Genomic DNA, 19,875 nt, shown 5'->3' with positions numbered 1-19,875 from the left:
CTAGAGTTGCCATAAGTGCCAGCGCAGGTATATAAGGGCGCCGCCACAGCCGAGTTGAGTTAGTTACGAAGTTACAAGTCAGCAAGCTACAAGTAAAGTGAGCAGAGAAGTGAGTTGCGAATAAGCAAGCTATAAGTTTAATTGTGTTAACAAGTTTAGTAAAGCGTTGTTATTGCTTTAACAAGTATCGTAAAGTGCTTCTACTGTATTAGCGAATATTGTAAATTGTTTGTTGTACAATAAAATTAATTGTACTACAATTTGGTCATCGTTAGCATTTATTTAACAATCCAGAGATACGAACCTAAAGACATTTGGGAAATCCCTCAAGGTTTCGAGGATAATCGTAACAGTATATAAACTTGGTTCACATAATTGTTGTTTGTAACAGGTAAAACGAATCGAGATAGATATAGACAAATGTATACATAAATTATCAGAATGAAAAGAGAACTCGATTAAGCGGCGACTGTCTGTCCGTCCATCCATCTATACACACGATAACTCGAGTAAAAATTTAGATATCTTAACGAAACTTGGTACGGACAATAACCACCCATGTAACGGCAGTCTTCATAAATACGAAAACTGCGATATTTTAGTAACTACTGAAGATTATTCACTCAAAATTGATTTTTACAATGATTTTTAGACGAAAAATAGGAATATTTAAATGTGTATATCTTGGTAACAGCTGAACATTTTTAAAATCGGACAATAAACACAACCACATCCCATATAACGGTAATTTAGAGAAATATGAAATCTTCAATAAACCAGTAAAAACTAAAGCTAATTTATTCAAAATTGATACTTGCAATGATTCTTTACTACGAAATACGTTTATGATACAATTTGGGAAAATGGGCGTGGCACCGACCACTTATGATCTCATATATGTATCTCGGTAACCGTTCTATCAATTTGTACCAAACTCGGTATCGTTATTGTGCTTGCCACACAAAAGCAAAACGTTGAAAATTATTGAAATTGGACTAAATTACGGCCACTTTCATATGACGGTAAATTTCAGAAATGCTTGGGACATCTACATTTCGAAATTTAAGGACGCTAATTTACTCAAAATTGATACTAACTACAATCCCTTGAAAATAAGTAACATTATTTGGAATTTTGAAAAATGTGCGTGTATAAGTTTATCTCATTATATCTAACTGAATGTTCTATCGAAGATGTTTAAAGTAGGGGTAAACCATCTCTGCTTACCACGGTAGTTTTCGGAAAAGAAAAAAACATATACTTACTTACTTTTTTACTGGTTTTTCTTTAAGCTTTAACATGGAGGCCGAAAACGGAATCTTTGTTTTGCAAACGTCAAGCTGTGAGGTTGAACTTTATTGTGCTCTGATTTTGGCTTCTATTTGCTAAGCTTATTGTGCTAATTCTGAGTTAAAGTAGTGATAAAAAGTGCTTATGAGCAACTTGTGAAATAATTGAAGCTAAGTGAAAGTTATTGTGTTTTATATTAAACTAAATTTAATTTAATTTCACTAGCTTACATTCTAGTCTTGCCGAGTCATTTGTTGCTATCATTGTTGTTGTATCCTTTGTAGTTAACTGAGTTCATTTTGTTTTTGCACATTTGTTCTACTCTTTTTGTTCACTTCTTCTAGTAATTCTTGTCACAGCTGTTTGTGTTGCGTTTATTAAGTGTCATAATTACTTTTCGCTACATTTATTTAAAGTTATTTACATCAGCTCCTTAACGGTTATAATTTATTTGTTTGTCTGTTTATTAACGAGTGTTATTTCATACATCTTTCAATATGAAGTGCGATCTTGATACTTGCCAAATTAAAAGCGATTCTGAACGCTACTTATCATGCTGGCTGTGTGATGGTATTTACCATCTGAAATGTACTGGTTTGACGGGACGAATTCTGGACGCTATTAATGATGGCAAGGGACTTCGCTGGTCTTGCGTAAAGTGCAGGTCAACCGAAGTTGATATTTTCAAGCTATTTAGGCAAACCAGAAATGGCTCTACAGAAATAGGAAGAGAATTGTCGGTATTGACAGTAAAATTTAAGCATTATGAAAATGTGTTTAAATCATTCAAATGCTTAGATACCTTGCTATCTGTTAAGGATATCCGTGTGTCTAAACGTAAGCGCCTTCATGGTCCATCTAAGGAAATTATTGCCGTTGCACGTCAGAATAATCTTCCGACTGACTTAATTAATCTATCTTCGCCATGTCCTCCTGCATCAGAATCCTCAGCCTCAACAAGGCGTGTAACGAAATCTGCTTCGGATAATAACGAGCCTGAAGTATCTCCCCCTTCCCCATTGAAGTGGTGGCATCATCTTCAAAGCCTCCACCGCCTTCCCTACCCTCAACTACTAACGCAGTAACTCAACCCCTTCCGCCGGTACTCCAGTCTGATGCAAGGAAACTAGTTGTTGTTCCGCCAAAGGAGTCAATCTTTGTCTCTAGATTTTCGAGAGACCCTACCGAAGACGATATAAAGCTTTATATCTCATCAAAAATTACAACTGTCGACTTAAGCATCAGAAAATTTAATTTTAAATACGAAAGAAATATTGCTTCATTTAAAATTGACGTAAATTTCGATAATTTTAATGCGCTGCTTAGTAGTTCTTTTTGGCCCCCCCGGAGCTTTCGGTCGTGAATTCGAATATATGCCCAAAAAAAGGAAATAACTTAGCTAATATTCCCCGTCATAACGCTGAATCAAAAAACTAATTATTAAATCTGCGTTAAGTATTTATTACCAAAATGTACGAGGCTTAAATACTAAATTAACGAACTTATACTTAAAGGCCTTGAATGTAATTATAATTTCTTCTTACTGAAACTTTCTTTCTTTTACTGAAACTTGGCTGAAACCTCACATTTTCAATTCAGAGATTCTTCCAAATAATTATCATATCTATAGACAAGATAGGGAGGACGGAATCGGCGGTGGCGTACTCTTCGCTGTAGACTTTTCAATACCATCTGAAGAAGTTAGTCTTCCACACATTGATTCAGTAGAATTCAAATGCATTCGTGTACAGGCTGGAAAAGGGTATATTTACTTAGCTCTATGCTATATCCCTCCCCGATCTGACACATTGGTGTATTCACGACTCATCTCTTTACCGAAATCAGTTAATTTACTGACTAAACACTGTGATTCAATGATTGTGTTGGGTGATTTTAATTTACCAAGCATATGATGGAACATAATTGACAATGATATCGTACCTGTCGCGTCTAGTGAGTGCAACAACGTATTTTTTGAGGAGATGGCTGAACTCTGCCTAACTCAGGTTAATGTACTTCACAATAAGTTTGGTAAAGTATTAGATCTTGTTTATGTTGATGATGCATCTAAGTCCGTTGTAAATAAGCGTGATCAACTAGTTTTGCCCGAAGATGTCTGCCACCCTGATATGGAGGTATCTTACGAAGTTATAAGTGATCAAAATTGCAGTACCCAAGCATACGAACCAAATATTCGATTTTATTTTTCGAAAGCCAACTTTAAAAAGCTTAACAAAGAACTGCCTAAATTGTCGTGGCATGCATATAAAGAAAATATTGAACAAAGCGTTGCACTTTTTAACTCTACATAAATTATTTGAAAAGCATGTGCCTAAACGCATGTATGTTCCTGAAGAACAAACACAGTTATGGTTCACTAAAGAACTGAGAAATTTGAAAAACAGAAAGTCGCGTTATTTTAGATTACACAAAAAAACGGTTTACACTCATACTATGTAAAATACTCACTTTTGCGTCATAAATTTTTTGAATTAAACAAAAAGTGTTATAAAGCTTACTTGTGTAAAATAAACGGCGTATAATATATAACCCCAAATCATTTTTTGACTTCGTAAACTCCAAGTGAAATGTACGTGGGTTTCCTTCCGCCATGAAGTATCAATATACCGTCTCTAGTGATAATCAAACAATTTCTAACATGTTCGCTCATGTTTTTAAATCCAATTATTCCATTAACTCACATGCTAACATTGACTATCCTTTTAAACTATGTCCAATGAACTCAATAAATATGCCAGTAATATCTCCCGATGATGTAGTAGTTTATCTGAAATCCTTAAAGCAGTCCTTCAGTTATGGTCCTGACCAGATCCCTACGTGTATTCTTATAAATTGCGCTGATTATCTCTATGAGCCGTTAACCGCGTTATTTAATTTGTCTCTTAAAGGGGGCGTTTTTTCAACTATATGGAAGGAATCGTTCATAACCCCGTTACATATAAGCGGTAGCAGATCTTCAGTGGAGAACTACCGAAGAATAGCTGAGCTTTCTGCAACTCCTAAATTATTTGAAGCAATTATAACAAATCAGTTGACGCATTCTATCTCTTCTAGCATTTCATATAGTCAACATGGATTTTCCAAGGGCAAATCAACTTCCACAAATTTACTTGAATTAACATCCTATATCTCAAAAGTATTTAGTGAAAGCAAAACTGTTGATGTTATATAAACTGACTTCAGTAAAGCATTTGACAAAGTGTGCCACTCGTGGCTCATCTATAAACTTGATCTTCTTGGTCTTCCACCTAATTTTCTACGTTGGATCTCTTCATACCTCTATGATAGATCACAAAGGGTAATGTTTAAAAGTACTATCTCTGACGTTATTGATGTTACTTCACGAGTCCATCAAGGTAGCCACCTAGGCCCGATTCTGTTCTTGCTTTTTATAAACGATATTTCTACAGATATACAATTTTCCAAAATTTTGATGTATGCAGATGATGTCTAGCTTTATAAACCGTACGTTTCAATTAAAGAAAGGTCTTTGCTACAATCAGACTTAAACAGCATGGCTTACTGGTGTCAAGTAAATCTTATGCCTCTAAATCTTAAGAAATGTAAAGTAATGTGCTTCTCGCGAAGAGCTGTCCATTCCGCTTCTTATACAATAGGTAACCATAACCTGGAACAGGTATACAATTTTGTGGACCATGGTATCACAATGGATCCTAAGCTTAATTTGAATCTTCATATTATTGTTACAATCAACAAGGCTAAAGGTGCACTTGCATTTGTGAAAGGTTGGTCAAAAGAATTTTGTGACCCTTATATCACAAGTACCCTGTTTACAACATTAATTAGGCCAATTCTGGAATACGGTTCGGTGGTTTGGAATCCAAGGTATCAAATTTACTCAGACAAGATAGAATCAATTCAAAAACAATTCCTACTTTTTGCTTTAAGAATTTCCGTTGGGATTCTCAATATAACCTTCCACTTTATACGAGCCGATTTAAACTTATTAATCTTCCTACACTTTCCAGCCGCAGCCAAATGCTTGGTACAATTTTTGTAGTTAAATTACTAACAGGCCCTATTTCAAGTCCGCTTCTTCTGGGCGAAGTTAGCCTTAATGTTCCCTCCCGGGTATCAAGACACTTTTGTCCCCTATTTCTGAAAGCTTGTAAGACTAATTTTGATATATCAGATCCGCTTTTCAGCATTAAGAAATCGGTACTGTCCTCTCTCAATAAATGAATCATTAAAATAAAGACATAAAATCGGCTGATGAATTTAGTTCTGTAGCTGAACAGTTTTAGATCTCGACACTTAACAAACTCCTGCCTATCGTGACTCGGCACAAAAAATTTAAAATAAATACTCGTTCCGTACGACATGCGGACTGCGCCCCCCGTGCGGATGGGCGGGAATGGAGGGTAAAAACCGTTGGGATTATTATTATTATATATACCACCATATATACCACCACAAGCAAAACTGATCCGAGAAGAACGCGAAAAATATTTTATGTCACGAATTGGCGAACTGCCATGCTATTACAAAAAAAACTTAAAAGTTTAATACAGCCCACGAAAAAACGGTAGGACACCAACATTTTGACTAGTTTTGACTATTTTTCTTCTATTTGTTTGGTGTTGGTATTTTTTTATAAAAGTACATATAGCTCATTGTCTAACAAAAACCGCATAAATCCAAATTGCAAGCTTTATACAAAAATTATAAGAATTTCTTAAACTTTTGAACACAATTCCACGATTTTTAGCTTGGGTTTCTAGAAAAAAAAATGTTTATTCACTTTTATACCTCACTAAAATTTAGTACAATAAGGTGCAAGTTTGAAGGTGCTAAAAAATCCTGTTGATTTTTTATAATTTTTTTAGCTGACTGTATTATGCACTTTCTTCTATGTAAATTACTTTGTAAACTTTTTTTTCTTTTTTGGTTGTTGTTGTTTCCGACAGGGTGGGTGTATGATGTATTATGGAACGAATTTCCGTCATCCCTTGTCAAATTTGGTTTGGAGACAAACCGGTTTCGGCGTTGTGCCATCTTCAGTGTCATTTTTCGTTCTGCATAATTTTTGTTGGTTGCTCGTATTTATACTCCTTGTTAACTACCTCTTTCTTTTGTTAGGTACGTCTTTTTAGTTTTGCAGTGTTTGCGGTACTCAATAGGTAGATAAATTGTTTTGGCTCGTTTTTGACGGCAGGTAGAAGTCCGTGATTTTTACCCCCTTTGTTTTTGCAGTTGGTGTATTCCCTTCCATATCTGTCCTTAATATTTTGTTGTCATTCTGCTTCTTGTACAGTAGTTTACAAGGGATGACGGAAATTCGTTCCATAATACATCATACTTTGTAAACTGCCTAACAACATTTTTTCTAGAAATCCAAATCAAAAACCATTGAATTATGATCAAAAGTTTAAGAAATGTTTATAATTTTTGTATAAAGTTTTAAATTTGGATTTATGTGGTTTTTGCTAGACAACGAGCTATGGTTTTATACGAAAAACTTAACACTAAACAAAGAGAAGAAAAAAGTCAAGACTGATCAAAATGTTGAGGTGCTATCTTTTGTTGCGAGCTGTACATCTTAATATATAAAAGTCCCGTCACTGTGTTCGTTGACGCTAAGCTCCGAACCGATTTCAATGAAGTTTTGTGTGTGTGGATAGTTAGTTCAAACTTAAAAGATAGGATAATTTTGAACCCGAGAAAAAATATTTTTTTTAATCGACATTTTCTCTATGCTCCTCGCAACATGCTTATTTTAATATATAAAAATCCCGCGTCACTGTGTTCGTTTACGCTAATCTCCGAAACCGCTTAACCGAGTTCAATGAAATTTTTGGGTGTGTATTGTTGGTTCCAACTTAAAAGATAGGATAGTTTTGAACCCGAAAGAAAATATTTTTTTTATCGAATTTTTTTTATGTTTTTCGCAACGTGCTTATCTTAATATATACTCATATATATATATACTGCTCATATCCGAAGCGGGAGTTTTGCAATGTTATTCGCGGCTAGGCTTCATATGATTTTTATTTATGTTGGGGAGAAATAGGTGGGATGGCAACAAAATAATGTAGTATGTATTTATACATATAAACATGCGCACATCAACAGCAACAAAAAATTTACGGTTTGGATAACACCCAATGTTATCCATTCCTCTGGCTGATGTTTGAACCGTAACCAGAGATCGTTTTTTTCAAACGTAGTCAACAATATTAACAATCTTTTGTAAATTTCGATGACAAATGAAACATAAGAAACAATATGGGTTTTCATATCGAGCTCGATATTCGGTAATTTTATCCCATGTATATTGTTTGTGTAACACTATTTTACTATCTTTATTTATTTTTATTTAGTGTGAAGACCCATAATATTTACGATGCATGTAACCTGCCTCTGTATCGGTGTGTAGCAGGGCAACGTCTGCCCGGGCTTACTAGTATAATTATAAAATTTCATTCCAAACATAAACTATATAAATTCACAACTTTAATTTAAACATGCATAATTATTTTGTACCAATTTTACTTGTAATTAATAAAAAAAATCTCTACGTAATAAAATTAAAAAGAAAACTCTTGCAACTTGAACTCCACATAGCACGTTGCAGTTATCGTCGAAAAATAAAAAAAACTGTAGACTCAGACTTCTAAATAAATGCGTCATTGGACTTAAGTTTTTGCTTCTTTGCTTTCAAACAATAACAAATATGCATAGAATGAGCCCACAATATACAAATTCGATGCTATTTTCTTTTTTTTTAAGAATACGCCATTTTTACACAACAAAGAACTAAACAGAATTTAGAAGTCAGCGCAACATCAACTGTCACGATTGCCGCATGCAAGAACAATCGTGTAATAAGTTTGGGGCAATTATTGTTACTATATTGCTTTTCACCAACTTGCGGTAATCAAAATTGTATTAACAGAGGCAACCGTGTGACTGTACAGAATTTGATTGGGACAATTTTTTTATTGTGCTCCAATACAGCACAATCAAAATTGTTCCAGATTGGTGCATTTGCGGCAATCGTGTGATCTCAGCTTTAGAAAAAGCAGCGAAAATACGTGCCAATATTCGCTCGTGCATTAACAATAGGTAATTTGCTTTGTGTAATTCTGAACTTGACAATATGGATATTATTAAATCTGCACGCAGGTTGTTTTCGCCGAAGATTGATTGTGTCACAAGATTGGACCGCTCTATAATGGGTATAAATGTGCGGTACTGCGATAATGGTGTTATTATCACACAAACACTAGCTATGAGGTAAGTCCATGTTAAACATAGTAGTTTGAATTTAACTCATATACTAATTAAGATTCTCGAATCGTATGGTGTAAGCCTGGTTCAAATTTTCTCTATTACCATAGACAACCAGTGTTGCCAACTCGTGGGATTTCGCCCATAATTTGGGATTTTCGCACCATAAAAGGGTGCGTGGGATTTTGCGTCTCATTATGGGATTTTTAGCTAAATACAATTTTATGGTTCTATTGATTTTTTATTTGCTTTTAATTCCAACATGACGGGTGGGACATTTAAACATGCTTTTCCCCAAACTTTAAGTTATTTCTTTTTAACCCTTAATTTTGCAAGTTTCAAAGTGTTAACATTTGAATTCAAACAAGTAAGAAAGTCTAAGTTCGGGCGGAGCCGAACATTAAATACCCGGCGCAAGTATTAAATATATGTTTTCCACCTTTCCGAAAGCTACCGCTACATGATAAGCCGGGATGTATACATTTTAAGTAAATTAGCGTCCTTAAATTTCGAAATATTGAAATTTCAAGCATTTTTGAAATTTACCGTTATATGAAAAGCGGCCTCAATTTTAGTCCGATTTCAACAATTTTCAACGGTTTGCTTTTATGTGGCAAGCACAATAACCATACCGAGCTTGGTACAAATTGCTAGAACGGCTAGCGAGATACATATCACAAGTGGGCGGTGCTACGCCCATTTTCCAAAATTTTGTTATAAACGTATTTCTTGGTAAAGAATTGTTGCAACCATCAATTTTGAATAAATTAGCTTCAATATTTACTGATTTATCGAAGATTTTGTATTTCTCGAAATTACCGTTATATGGGATGTGGGCGTGGTTATTGTCCGATTTTAGAAATTTTCGGCCATTTGGTATGTTGTACCAGGACCAACAACTGTGCCAAGTTTGGAAGAAATTGGTGTAGCGGTTACCAAGATATACACATGTAACCATAAGTGGGCGTGGCTACGCCCATTTGCCAAAATTTTGTAATATTCTTATTTTTCGTCTAAAACTTATTATAAATATCAATTTTGAGTGAATAATCTCCAGTAGTTACTAAAATATCGCAGTTTTCGTTTTTCTGAAAATTACCGTTATATGGGAAGTAGGCGTGGTTATTGAGCGATTTTAAAAATTTTCGGCCATTTGGTATGTTATGCGAAGGCCAACAACTGTGCCAAGTTTGGAAGAAATTGGTGCAGCGGTTACCAAGATATACACATGTAACCATAAGTGGGCGTGGCTACGCCCATTTTCCAAAAATTTACAATATTCTTATTTTTCGCCTAAAAATTATTGTAAATATCAATTTTGAGTGAATTATCTTCAGTAGTTACTAAAATATCGCAGTTTTCGTATTTCTGGAAATTACCGTTATATGGGAAGTGGGCGTGGTTAAAGTCCGATTTCGCCCATTTTCAATACCAACCTACCTTGGATTAAGGGAAACCTACATACCAAATTTCGTTGAGATATCTCAATTTTTGCTCGAGTTATCGTGTACACGGACAGACGGACAGACGGACAGACGGACGGACAGACAGACATGGCTTAATCGATTTCTTTTTTCATCCTGATCATTTATGTATACATTTGTCTATATCTATCTCGATTCGTTTTGGCTGTTACAAACAACCGTTATGTGAACAAAATTAATATACCCTTGTGCACAAGTGCGCTCGGGTATAATAACAGTTTAACACGAAACGAATAAAGTAGAAAACTTAGTTATATGACTTACACCAAAAATTTTCATTTTCCCCAAGAGTGACGGCTGAGACAACGGCGACACCCACCTCTCTGAGTGGATGGATTCGTTTGCCATTTTAGACAAACTTTATATCAAAATATTTCTGGCATAGAGGCGTTCTCTAATATAGTTAGTATAATGATAAGGTCCATTGTATGTTTTTATGACATTATTATATTTGATAAAAAAAACTTTGAGCTTGTGACGGGTGGGACAATATTTTGTGACTGGTGGATCGAGTCACTATTCAGGACACATAGGATTTTTGCACTTTTTCCCATAAAAGCATTAATTTCATATTAAAGCCGTTAGAAACTTCCACTTCATTACACTTAATTATTTGGGGCTATAAAACTGCATATCCAAAAATGTTTTAAAGATTTATACCCAAATTCATAAAAAATAAAGAACATTTTAACTGCTTTATAAATCGAAAATTTATTTGAAAATGGCACTCTGTAAAGCTCTTTAAACCTATTGTATTATTTATGAATAAGGCTATTAGATTAAAAAATACTGAAATTTTTACGAAACTTTGTTGAGTTTTCCTAAATTTTGTATAAAGTGTGAATCTGTGATATGATTTTGGTTAAACCTCGGACGGTATTTTTATAGAAAAATACCAAAAGAACTAGCTCGAAAAACATTACGAATATTTAAAAAAAATCAACACGTGGTCATTTGTTTGAGTCACTGTATATATTGTTCTTAAAAACTTTTAATATTTAATATTGATAAATGGGATTTTCGAATTTTAAAATGGGATAAACAGGGCGTTTTTCAAAGGAGAATGGGATTTTCGTACCTTTAGAGTTGGCAACATTGTAGACAACGCTGCGAATATGGTCAGTCTAGGGGATTTGGTCAACAAATAACTACAAAATATTGACAAAATGAATAGCAACAAAAACGAACATAACATAATAGATATGGAGTGTGAAGATGACGAAAGTCATGGAGAAAATGAGGATGTAGCACACCCACCATACGATGATGTTGCTGCTTTAGACGCTAGACAGTTAAATTTATTCAAATTTGGAAATCGATTTGGCAGCAAGCGATAATATAACCATAATATAATTCATATACCTTGAATTTAGCTGTATGTGATTTTCTAAAAGAAATCAAAGACATACGGAGCAAAGTAAAAACGGTCGTTAAAAAACTAATAACATCTGTTACATGCAGAAAAGCTGCGTATACCTGTTATCGAATGCGTAATGCGTTGGGCCTCCACATACAACATGTTTTTAAGTTTATTGCAGCTTAAAAGCTTTTGTGAGAACTGATATTGCAGATTTGCATATAAGCGAACCAAATTGGTTGACTATCAAAAGCTTGTTCAGTCAATTTCCATAAAACTTCAAAAAATATATCTTGTTTTAAGTGATGTATATTTTGCATGGTATTCATGCAAGAGTGACATCGAAAATATCTGGGGAAAGTATGCCGCTTTTTTTCTAAATCACTAAACAAACGTCGAGAAATTTTGCTGCGGAATCCGTATGTTTTGGCTGCTGTTTACCGTGGGTTCAGTATCAAGTACTCCTTACTGATTCTAAAAAAACTACTGCAATTGAACACATTATACATGTTTTTAATCTAAAATCGAAATTTAATGGTATGCAGGCTAATAAAGACTCGTCACCCTCTTCAAAATTCAGTACCATGAGGAAATGGATGAAATTTTAAAAGAAATAGAAAATAATGAGACGAAGTCCAAAAATAGATCATTAATAGATAAAAGCAAATTGTTTGATAATACAAAGCGACTTTTAAATAATGTTGATATTTTGAACTTTTGGAATAACTACCCCGACAAAGATTTATCTGAATTGGCTCAGATTATTTTTGGTGTTCCTGCAACCCAGGTTTCGGAAAAGAGGACGTTTTCCACCCTAAAATTTATTCTTTCGGACCTACGAGGAAATATTGAGGACGATTTGCTAGAAGATATTCTTTTCATAAATCACAACTGATTATTGTAAATCAAATATTTTATCAAAGAATTTCTACAACTATGTATATGTTTTTATACCTATATTTTTTGGACTATTACTGAATGAAAATATGTGCAGTTTTTTTTTTTTGATTTCCGAATCGTTGAACCGAACCGAAACCCCGGTTCAAGGACCAAAAAAACCGGTTTGACGAACCAATCCAAAAGTGTAAAAACGGTTCGAGCCGCTGAACCGAACCGCCCAAATTTTTTATCCGGTTTACTACCCTGCTGAAAATACCATGGATAATGGTTAATCGAATAATAGTCGTTTATCTACTACTAGTCGACACTCGCAATAGGGGCGTTATTATCATCCTGCCGTAGGACCAAAACCTACTGAACTAACATCACAATGTAATTCAGTTTCCCTATCTCTACTGTATATTGCCAGAACCAGGCCTTCAATCAGTCGAGATTTTAATTCGTTGAATGCATTGAAACACTTCTCATCAAAATCAAAATTAGCATTCGTTTCAGCAAGTTTTGCAAAGGTTTGGCTATCTGAGAGAACGATGCTACAAAACGCCGAGTATAAAAAAACAACCCAATAAAAGAATGCAATTGCTTTTGGTTTGTTAGTATTGGAAAATTGCTAATTGCCCTGATGTGAGAGCCATTTGGTCGGAACCCCCGACTGGCTCACTTCGTATCCTAAATAATCTACTTCCTTATATCCAAACTTTGATTTATCTAAGTTGAGCTTTAATCTCCGGACTGAAAGGCGTCCAATGCAAACTTTAATAAAGCCATTGTTCCTCAAATTCACTTCTAGCAACTACAATATCGTCCATATATAATATAATTCTTCTTTCGTCAATTAAATCACGTAATATACTATTGATAAAACGTTTAAATACGGGCATTCTTAGTCGGAACGGCATTCATATTCATATTGACTATTAGGGATCACAAGAGGTATATGGAATCGATTCGAGTACATCTGCACCTGATGGATACAGCCCTTCAGGTCTAATATAGAGAATAGTTTCTTGCTTTCAATAAATTCGATGCAGTCATCAGTAAGAGGTAATGGGTAATTATCTCTAACCGTTACTTTGTTCAAAGCACGGTCATCGACACACATCTTACTCTAAATGCAAAAAAACACGGCCCAGAATAACCGAAGGGGACATACAATTATCGTAAATTATTTTTAATTCAATATCTTCAGTTTTATTTTGAAATGTTATTGTACAATTAATTGTACCATTAATAAATATCAGCTTGTCACCTACATATATAGGTTATCGAAATTCTTCATGGATCTTAATTCCAGCTCTTTTGGGACATACGACGATCTGATGTAACTAACCGGATTACTAGTATCGAACAAGGAACAAATCGAATTAGACACTACTCTTTCAACTAACATAAATTTAATGCTACTTCGCCCTTCCGCATCAGCTGCTACTTTGGGTTGGGACAGGCCCGATGATCATGCCACAACCTCCAACATCGAAAACATCATCCGTCTGGTCGTCGATAATATGGACAATTAGGCTTTATATGCCCATATTTCGAACAATTGCATCACAGCGGTTTTTGGTCTGCTTTCTGTTTCGTCGGTACTACAGGTTTCTGACTCACAGCCCCTGAAGCATTGCCCATCGCAAAGTATTTGTTTTGATATCTGCTTATGATCGCTTTCAGCTCGTCGGCAGTTGTTGCCGAGAGAAACAAGTGGGCATTTGGTATATCGCCGATAACATCGATAACGAGGTCAACCACCTCCTGCTCTGTTACTCTGTCAAGTTACCGCAAAATCAACTTCAGCTACTAGCGCTTTCTTCAGAGCGCAGTTGTTGTTGTTGTTAGAAACACACGCGCTGTTCCCCGCATGATTTCCTCGAAGTCTCTTATGAAATATTGGACCGGGTATGCCACATCATCCCCATTATATTTCGGCAGGGCATGCTCGATGTCACCGAAATCGAGTTTGCGTTGGCATTTCGTTGCAGAGCGGCCCTCCAATTCTTCGATTTGTTTCATTAACTTCAGCGTTTGTAACCTTTCCTCCAACGCCAGCACTTTCTGGTTTAAATCTGCTAGGTTGGACTTTGGTGGCTCATCAACTCTGCGAAGGACAACGGCGGCATCGTCTGGAGCAGTAATGGGACACTCGGCATGGACGGCAGCGGCAGTACTTTTATGGATGGCATCGGCAACAGCGTGAACGGTATAGCCAGCGAGGGCAACGACAACACCAATATGGGCTATTTCCATCAGAAACAGCATGAGCGGCAGAAGTGACAGCATCGGCAGCACCGGTATTAGTATCGGCATTGGTGTTTTCACTTCCGCCCACCACATTGCGCAACAGATTTCGGAGGTGGGCAGTGTTGATGGGGGAAAATCTACCTGAGCACATTGATGAGATCTTAGCGAGTGTTTGCTATTTCGTCAATAAATTCTTTTCCAGATAGCTTATTGCTTCGGCTCCACACCTGAATTTGTAAAACTTTAAAATTGATTATACTTATCTGGATGCAATAAGATTTTGAGCACAAATAAAAACGCGTTCAGTCGCTCGGCTAGTCGTCCGGAAAGAGAGCGGCCATTAATTTATTTTTGACAACTAGGGCAGCCATTAGGAGTACATGGTCGCATTTGACTATAATACTTATACTACGTTTACGCCAACGGTAATTTTTAGTGACATGAAACTTGTCCTTTATTATACTAAAATTTAATGGGCTACAAAACTTCATGATCGAAAATTTTCTAAACATTCTGAATAAAAATTTTAAATATAATAAATTTTTTTTTCATTTTTCCTAACAAACTAATCGTGGTACAAAGCTCAATAACGATATTGGAATTAATATTAGTATGCCACAAAAAATTAGCAAAAGTTTGAAATTGCGATGAAAATGTTTTGAAGTTTGATGCATATTTGTGAACTTTGTGTAATTTTTTAAATATTTATTTCTGTGGTTTCTGTTATAGATGGAACTATATTTTAAATGAAAAATATTAAAAATAAATAAATAAACAGGAGTTGCCAACATCATTTTGAATTTTGCTACCATTATTTTGACCGCTGTTGTGTGTGGTTGCTCAATTTCTTATTATTAGTATTATTCCTTTGCATATAGATGTTTTCAAAAGTTGCAAAATTTCTATAAAGTAAAGCGATTTTAACGGTATTAAAATCAAAAGAAAGGTAATCGATTTACCATTCTTTCGATATTTATTAGCATTTAAAAATCATTTATAGTGGTTTACTAAAATCCAGTTTTCTTACAAAATTTCAAAATTTCATCGCGATTATTTGGCTTACACATAGATGTTTTCAAAAGTTGCAAATATTCAATAAAAAAAGTAAAGTGATTTCATCGGTATTATTGTCAAAAGAAAGGTAATCGATTTATCTTTCTTTTTATATATATTTGCGATTAAAAACCATTTATAGTGGTCCACAAAAACTCACGTTCTCTTACAGCTTTGCAAAATTTGATCGCGTTTTTTCCTTTTTGTGTGTTAAAATAAATATATACAATAGAAATAAATATGAGAAACTATCGAAATAATTTATAATAAATTTGATAATTAAGCTTCAAATATTTGGAAATTAGACTAGTAGTGCTTGTTGTGCTATCTCCACAGATTCCCGGCGCTCTTGGACACTTTCAAATCCGATTGGCAGAATGACTCAACTCCATTTATATATATCATTAGCTGATGAGCTATGACGATTGTATTCGTGGAACTGTTTGTCTTAACATAACAAGTTTCCGCCAAAATTTGAAAAAAACAACAAATTTTTTTAAGTAGACATTTGTAAGCATAGTGGGATGCTTTGTCAGGCTCTTCTTTGCTCTTGTAGTAATTCGCTAGCGCCATTATATCCTCATTTTCATAATCTCCAGATAATCTGCACATAGAAACTGCTGCGACAAGGGAATCTAAAAGAAAAATTAACATGTTCTAATAACTAAAAATACATAGTCCACCTAAAATATAGTCATTGAATCTACTCAGAAAAATCCTCCATGTCAGTCCTTGGAACTAATTAATCTTTCTTCTCCATGCCCTCAGGCATTGGATCCTCCGCTATCTAAGGCCATGTCCACTAGGTCTGTGTCTAAAAATATTGTCGACAATTAAACCGTCGATTAAACAGTGTTGCCATCTACATCTGAAGCTGCACTGTCTAACATAAGTCCTCCGAACAGCTCGGAATCCCGCATATCTGAAATCACTACCAAAAATTTGGTTGTAATTCCACCGAGAAGATCAATCTTTGTCTCTAGATTTGCTAAAGACACTTCTTCTGACGATATAAGGCGTACATATCGACTAAAATTAAAACTAAAGATGTATTTATTCGTAAATGTAATTTTAAATACGATCGCGATATTTCATCTTTTAAAATTGATGTAGCTGCCGAAGATTTTAATTCACTACTAAATAATTCATTTTGGCGACTCATTCATTCAAATCAATTCATTGTCGCGAGTTTGAGTATAAACCTAATAAAAGTAATAACAACTTAGCTAAAATCTCTAGTATTAATTCTGATTCAAAAAACTAACTCGCACGTCAACTTTAAGTATTTGCTATCCAAAACGTTAGAGGTTTGAATACCAAATTAACTGACTTATATTAAATATTATGTTACCAGGCTAGTCTGATCTATGTTTTTAATGCGAATAAAACTACATTATTCCACTTTCTGGCCCAACGTTTCGCTAAAACATTTTTAGCATCTTCAGGGGCAATCCAGCTTTATTAAATCTGCAACAAACCATAAAATACAAAGGCTCATTGTAATCAAAAATTAATGAATATAACATACAAACATACATATACATATATGGAATTAAAAAATATAACAACAATTTGAGGACAAAAAACTCACAATATTAAAGAACTTTATAATTATTTGGGCCAAATTCTTATTTGTTATGTTTGCTGGGTTGGAGCTGCTTCGGCCGATAGAGTTAAAAAAGCGAAAAATTTAAATTTTCCTTTTACCCTCCTACGCGTTTCAACGCTCACGAGTCTTCACGATATTGGAAAAATAAAAACAAATAAACAATAAACATGATTAGCAAGTAAAATTCGTTGATGCAAAAACAATAAACATAGTTGACGACAATTACTTTACAGTAATTCTGACTTTGAACTCACATTTACATAAATATTATTGGCAAAAAAATTTTAATCAAAGATAAACGTTAGCACCATTTTAAGTATCATTTCACAATATTACCAAATTACAATCCTATATTCTTATTTATATTTCCTATTGATTACAGCTGCATACACGTTGTTGATGTTATCCACGTCCTCTTCAAAGTTGATCGCATTGTCTAGTTGTTGTTGTATACGTAGGCTTTCTAATGTCATTCTCCTTTTTACCCCTCTTTCGATGTCCAAAATTCTCGTATTCCCGAAGTCCGCAAATTGTTCGTGCTTCGTCAAGTGTTGTGCAAGTGCTGTTGTCATCTTTTTGTTTCTCTCATCCGCTTTATGTTCGCTAATTCTTGTACCCAATGATCGTTTGGTTGTGCCTACGTAGCATTTGTTACAGCTTTCAGTATCATTCCCCTTACATTCTATTTGATACACCACATTATGTTGTTGTTCCTTCAGAATTCTGTCTTTTGTGTTTGTGTACAGTTTGCTTATTGTGTTGTGCGGTCTGTGAGCATATATAATATTTTCATTCTTTATTGTTCTCCTGAGCGCCTGGTTATTTGTTAGTCCTGGTACGTAAGTTACTCCAATGTACTTTTTATTGTTAGTTGTGTTGTTCGCCTGAATATCTTTATTTTGATTTGTTTGTTTACTTTTGTTAATCGTCGTTTCTATTAAATTGTTAACTAGCGCATGCGGGTAGCCGTTTTTGTGCAGAATGCTTTTAATTTTGTTTTTGTTCTCCTCCGCGAACTCGTTGTTGCTAAGTATGTACACTTTTTTGATCAGGCTAGCAGCGGTGTTTATTTTCTGACTCCATGGGTGATTTTAATGGAAATTAATAAGTCTACCCGACGCGATGGACTTCGCATACCAGTTAAGCATTATTGTATTCTGTTTTCTATGCACCTCTAAGTCTAGGAAGGCAATTTTATTGTTTTTCTCTCTTTCAACCGTAAATTTAATTTTTGTGTTTTGTGCATTCAATACTTTTAGTATATCTTCCGCGTCCTTTGTTTTTATTATTGCAAACACATCATGTACATATTTACTTATGTATTTTATATGTATGTCAGTTTGTGGCAATTCAGTTATGCTGTCGTCTAATATATTGTCAAGTACAATATCCGCTATGGTCGGAGATAATGGGTTACCCATTGGCATACCATATGTTTGTTGGTAAAGGGTGTTATTATATGTAAAATAATTGTTGTCTCGCAAACAAAACTATAGAATATTTTGGAATTGTTTTCGTTCAATGTTTGTGTGATTTTTCAGTGTTTCCATTTTTTGATAATAGCCAGCAGTGTCGAGATGTTTGTAAATAAAGATACGGCATCAAATGATATTAAAATCTCGTCGTCCCCAACTGTCATATTTTTTAGTTTTTCTTTTAGTTGATATGAATTTCTTATGTTATATTCGTCTGATATTAAGTTTTTTAAAATGTTTCCAACATGTTTCGACAGTTTGTAGCAAGGTAAATTCGTGGATAAAGATATTGGTCGAAGAGGTGTGTCTGTTTTATGAATTTTTGGTAGTCCATATAGTCGAGGTGCATTTGCCGCTGTTTTGTTTGATGTCAATTTGTTTCTGCTTGTATAAGTTATTTATTATATTGTTATTTTTCCTCAATAGTTGCTTGGTAGGATCGTTCCTCATAGTTTTATAAGTGTTTTTGTCATTTTGCAGTTCTCGCATTTTGTCTTCATATTCTTTTTTATATAACATAACCGTTTTATTGCCTTTGTCCGCTTGCGTTATTATTATTTCATCCTTATGTCGGTTTATAAATTTTTGGGTGTTCGCATATGTTTGCAATATAAACCTTTCTTTGCTATTGTTTTTAATTTTATCCTGAAATTTGTTTATTTTTGCTGCTATGTTGCCTATTATATAATAAAGTCCGCTTAGTTATCCCAATATACACTTTTTCGCATTCTTCAATTTCATTTCCCTTACATCTAATTTCATACACTACATTGTTTTGTTGTTGGATATCTACTGAGCACTTAGTTTTTATGTGTATAGTCGACAGAGTGTAGTTAGATTTGTAGGCAAGGGCTGTGTTTTGTGATTTTCTTATGCTGTGACCAAAATCGTATTAGACTAGCCAAACATGAAACAGATATAAGGAAACAAAAAAGCTGTACAGCATTATCACAACACATCATAACAAGTGGACATACAGCTGATTTCGCAAACACAAAGATTATTGACAAAGAAAGAAGTGTTAACAACGTAAAATAAAATAAATTTTGCTAGTTTTTAAATAGGACCAATGTATATAAATTGTTACGATTTGTATATTTGGAGCTTTTCGGCCGTTGATTTTAAAGCAAAAACGTTGGTTTTTCTTTTCTGACTCCTACGCGTTTCGACACATTATTGTGTCTTCCTCAGGGAGTCTAT

General features: G+C 34.5%; 1 protein-coding gene across 3 annotated transcripts in view; it reads right to left on the bottom strand.

Annotated features, from left to right (window-relative positions):
• Positions 1 to 19,875, bottom strand: part of LOC118748809 (glucoside xylosyltransferase 1-like) — an 83,533-nt gene that overhangs the window by 16,669 nt on the left and 46,989 nt on the right. The window contains exon 3 of one of the 3 annotated variants that reach the window (XM_036483509.1): positions 16,040 to 16,226. The exons of 1 other annotated variant lie outside the window; for it this stretch is intronic. In XM_036483509.1, coding sequence (XP_036339402.1) covers positions 16,164 to 16,226 — 63 coding nt within the window. In that variant the 3' untranslated portion in view covers positions 16,040 to 16,163. Of the gene's footprint in view, positions 1 to 16,039; positions 16,227 to 16,685; positions 17,059 to 19,875 lie in introns of those variants that run through there. One more of the 3 variants, XM_036483525.1, reaches the window with a different exon arrangement.

The sequence above is a fragment of the Rhagoletis pomonella genome, unplaced genomic scaffold, assembly GCF_013731165.1.
Source record: "Rhagoletis pomonella isolate Grant_MI unplaced genomic scaffold, Rhpom_1.0 Rhpom_scaffold_00001, whole genome shotgun sequence".
Taxonomy (NCBI): Eukaryota; Metazoa; Arthropoda; class Insecta; order Diptera; family Tephritidae; genus Rhagoletis; species Rhagoletis pomonella.
The sequence above is the reverse complement of the archived record's forward strand: the minus strand, read 5'-3'. Positions and strand labels throughout refer to the sequence as shown.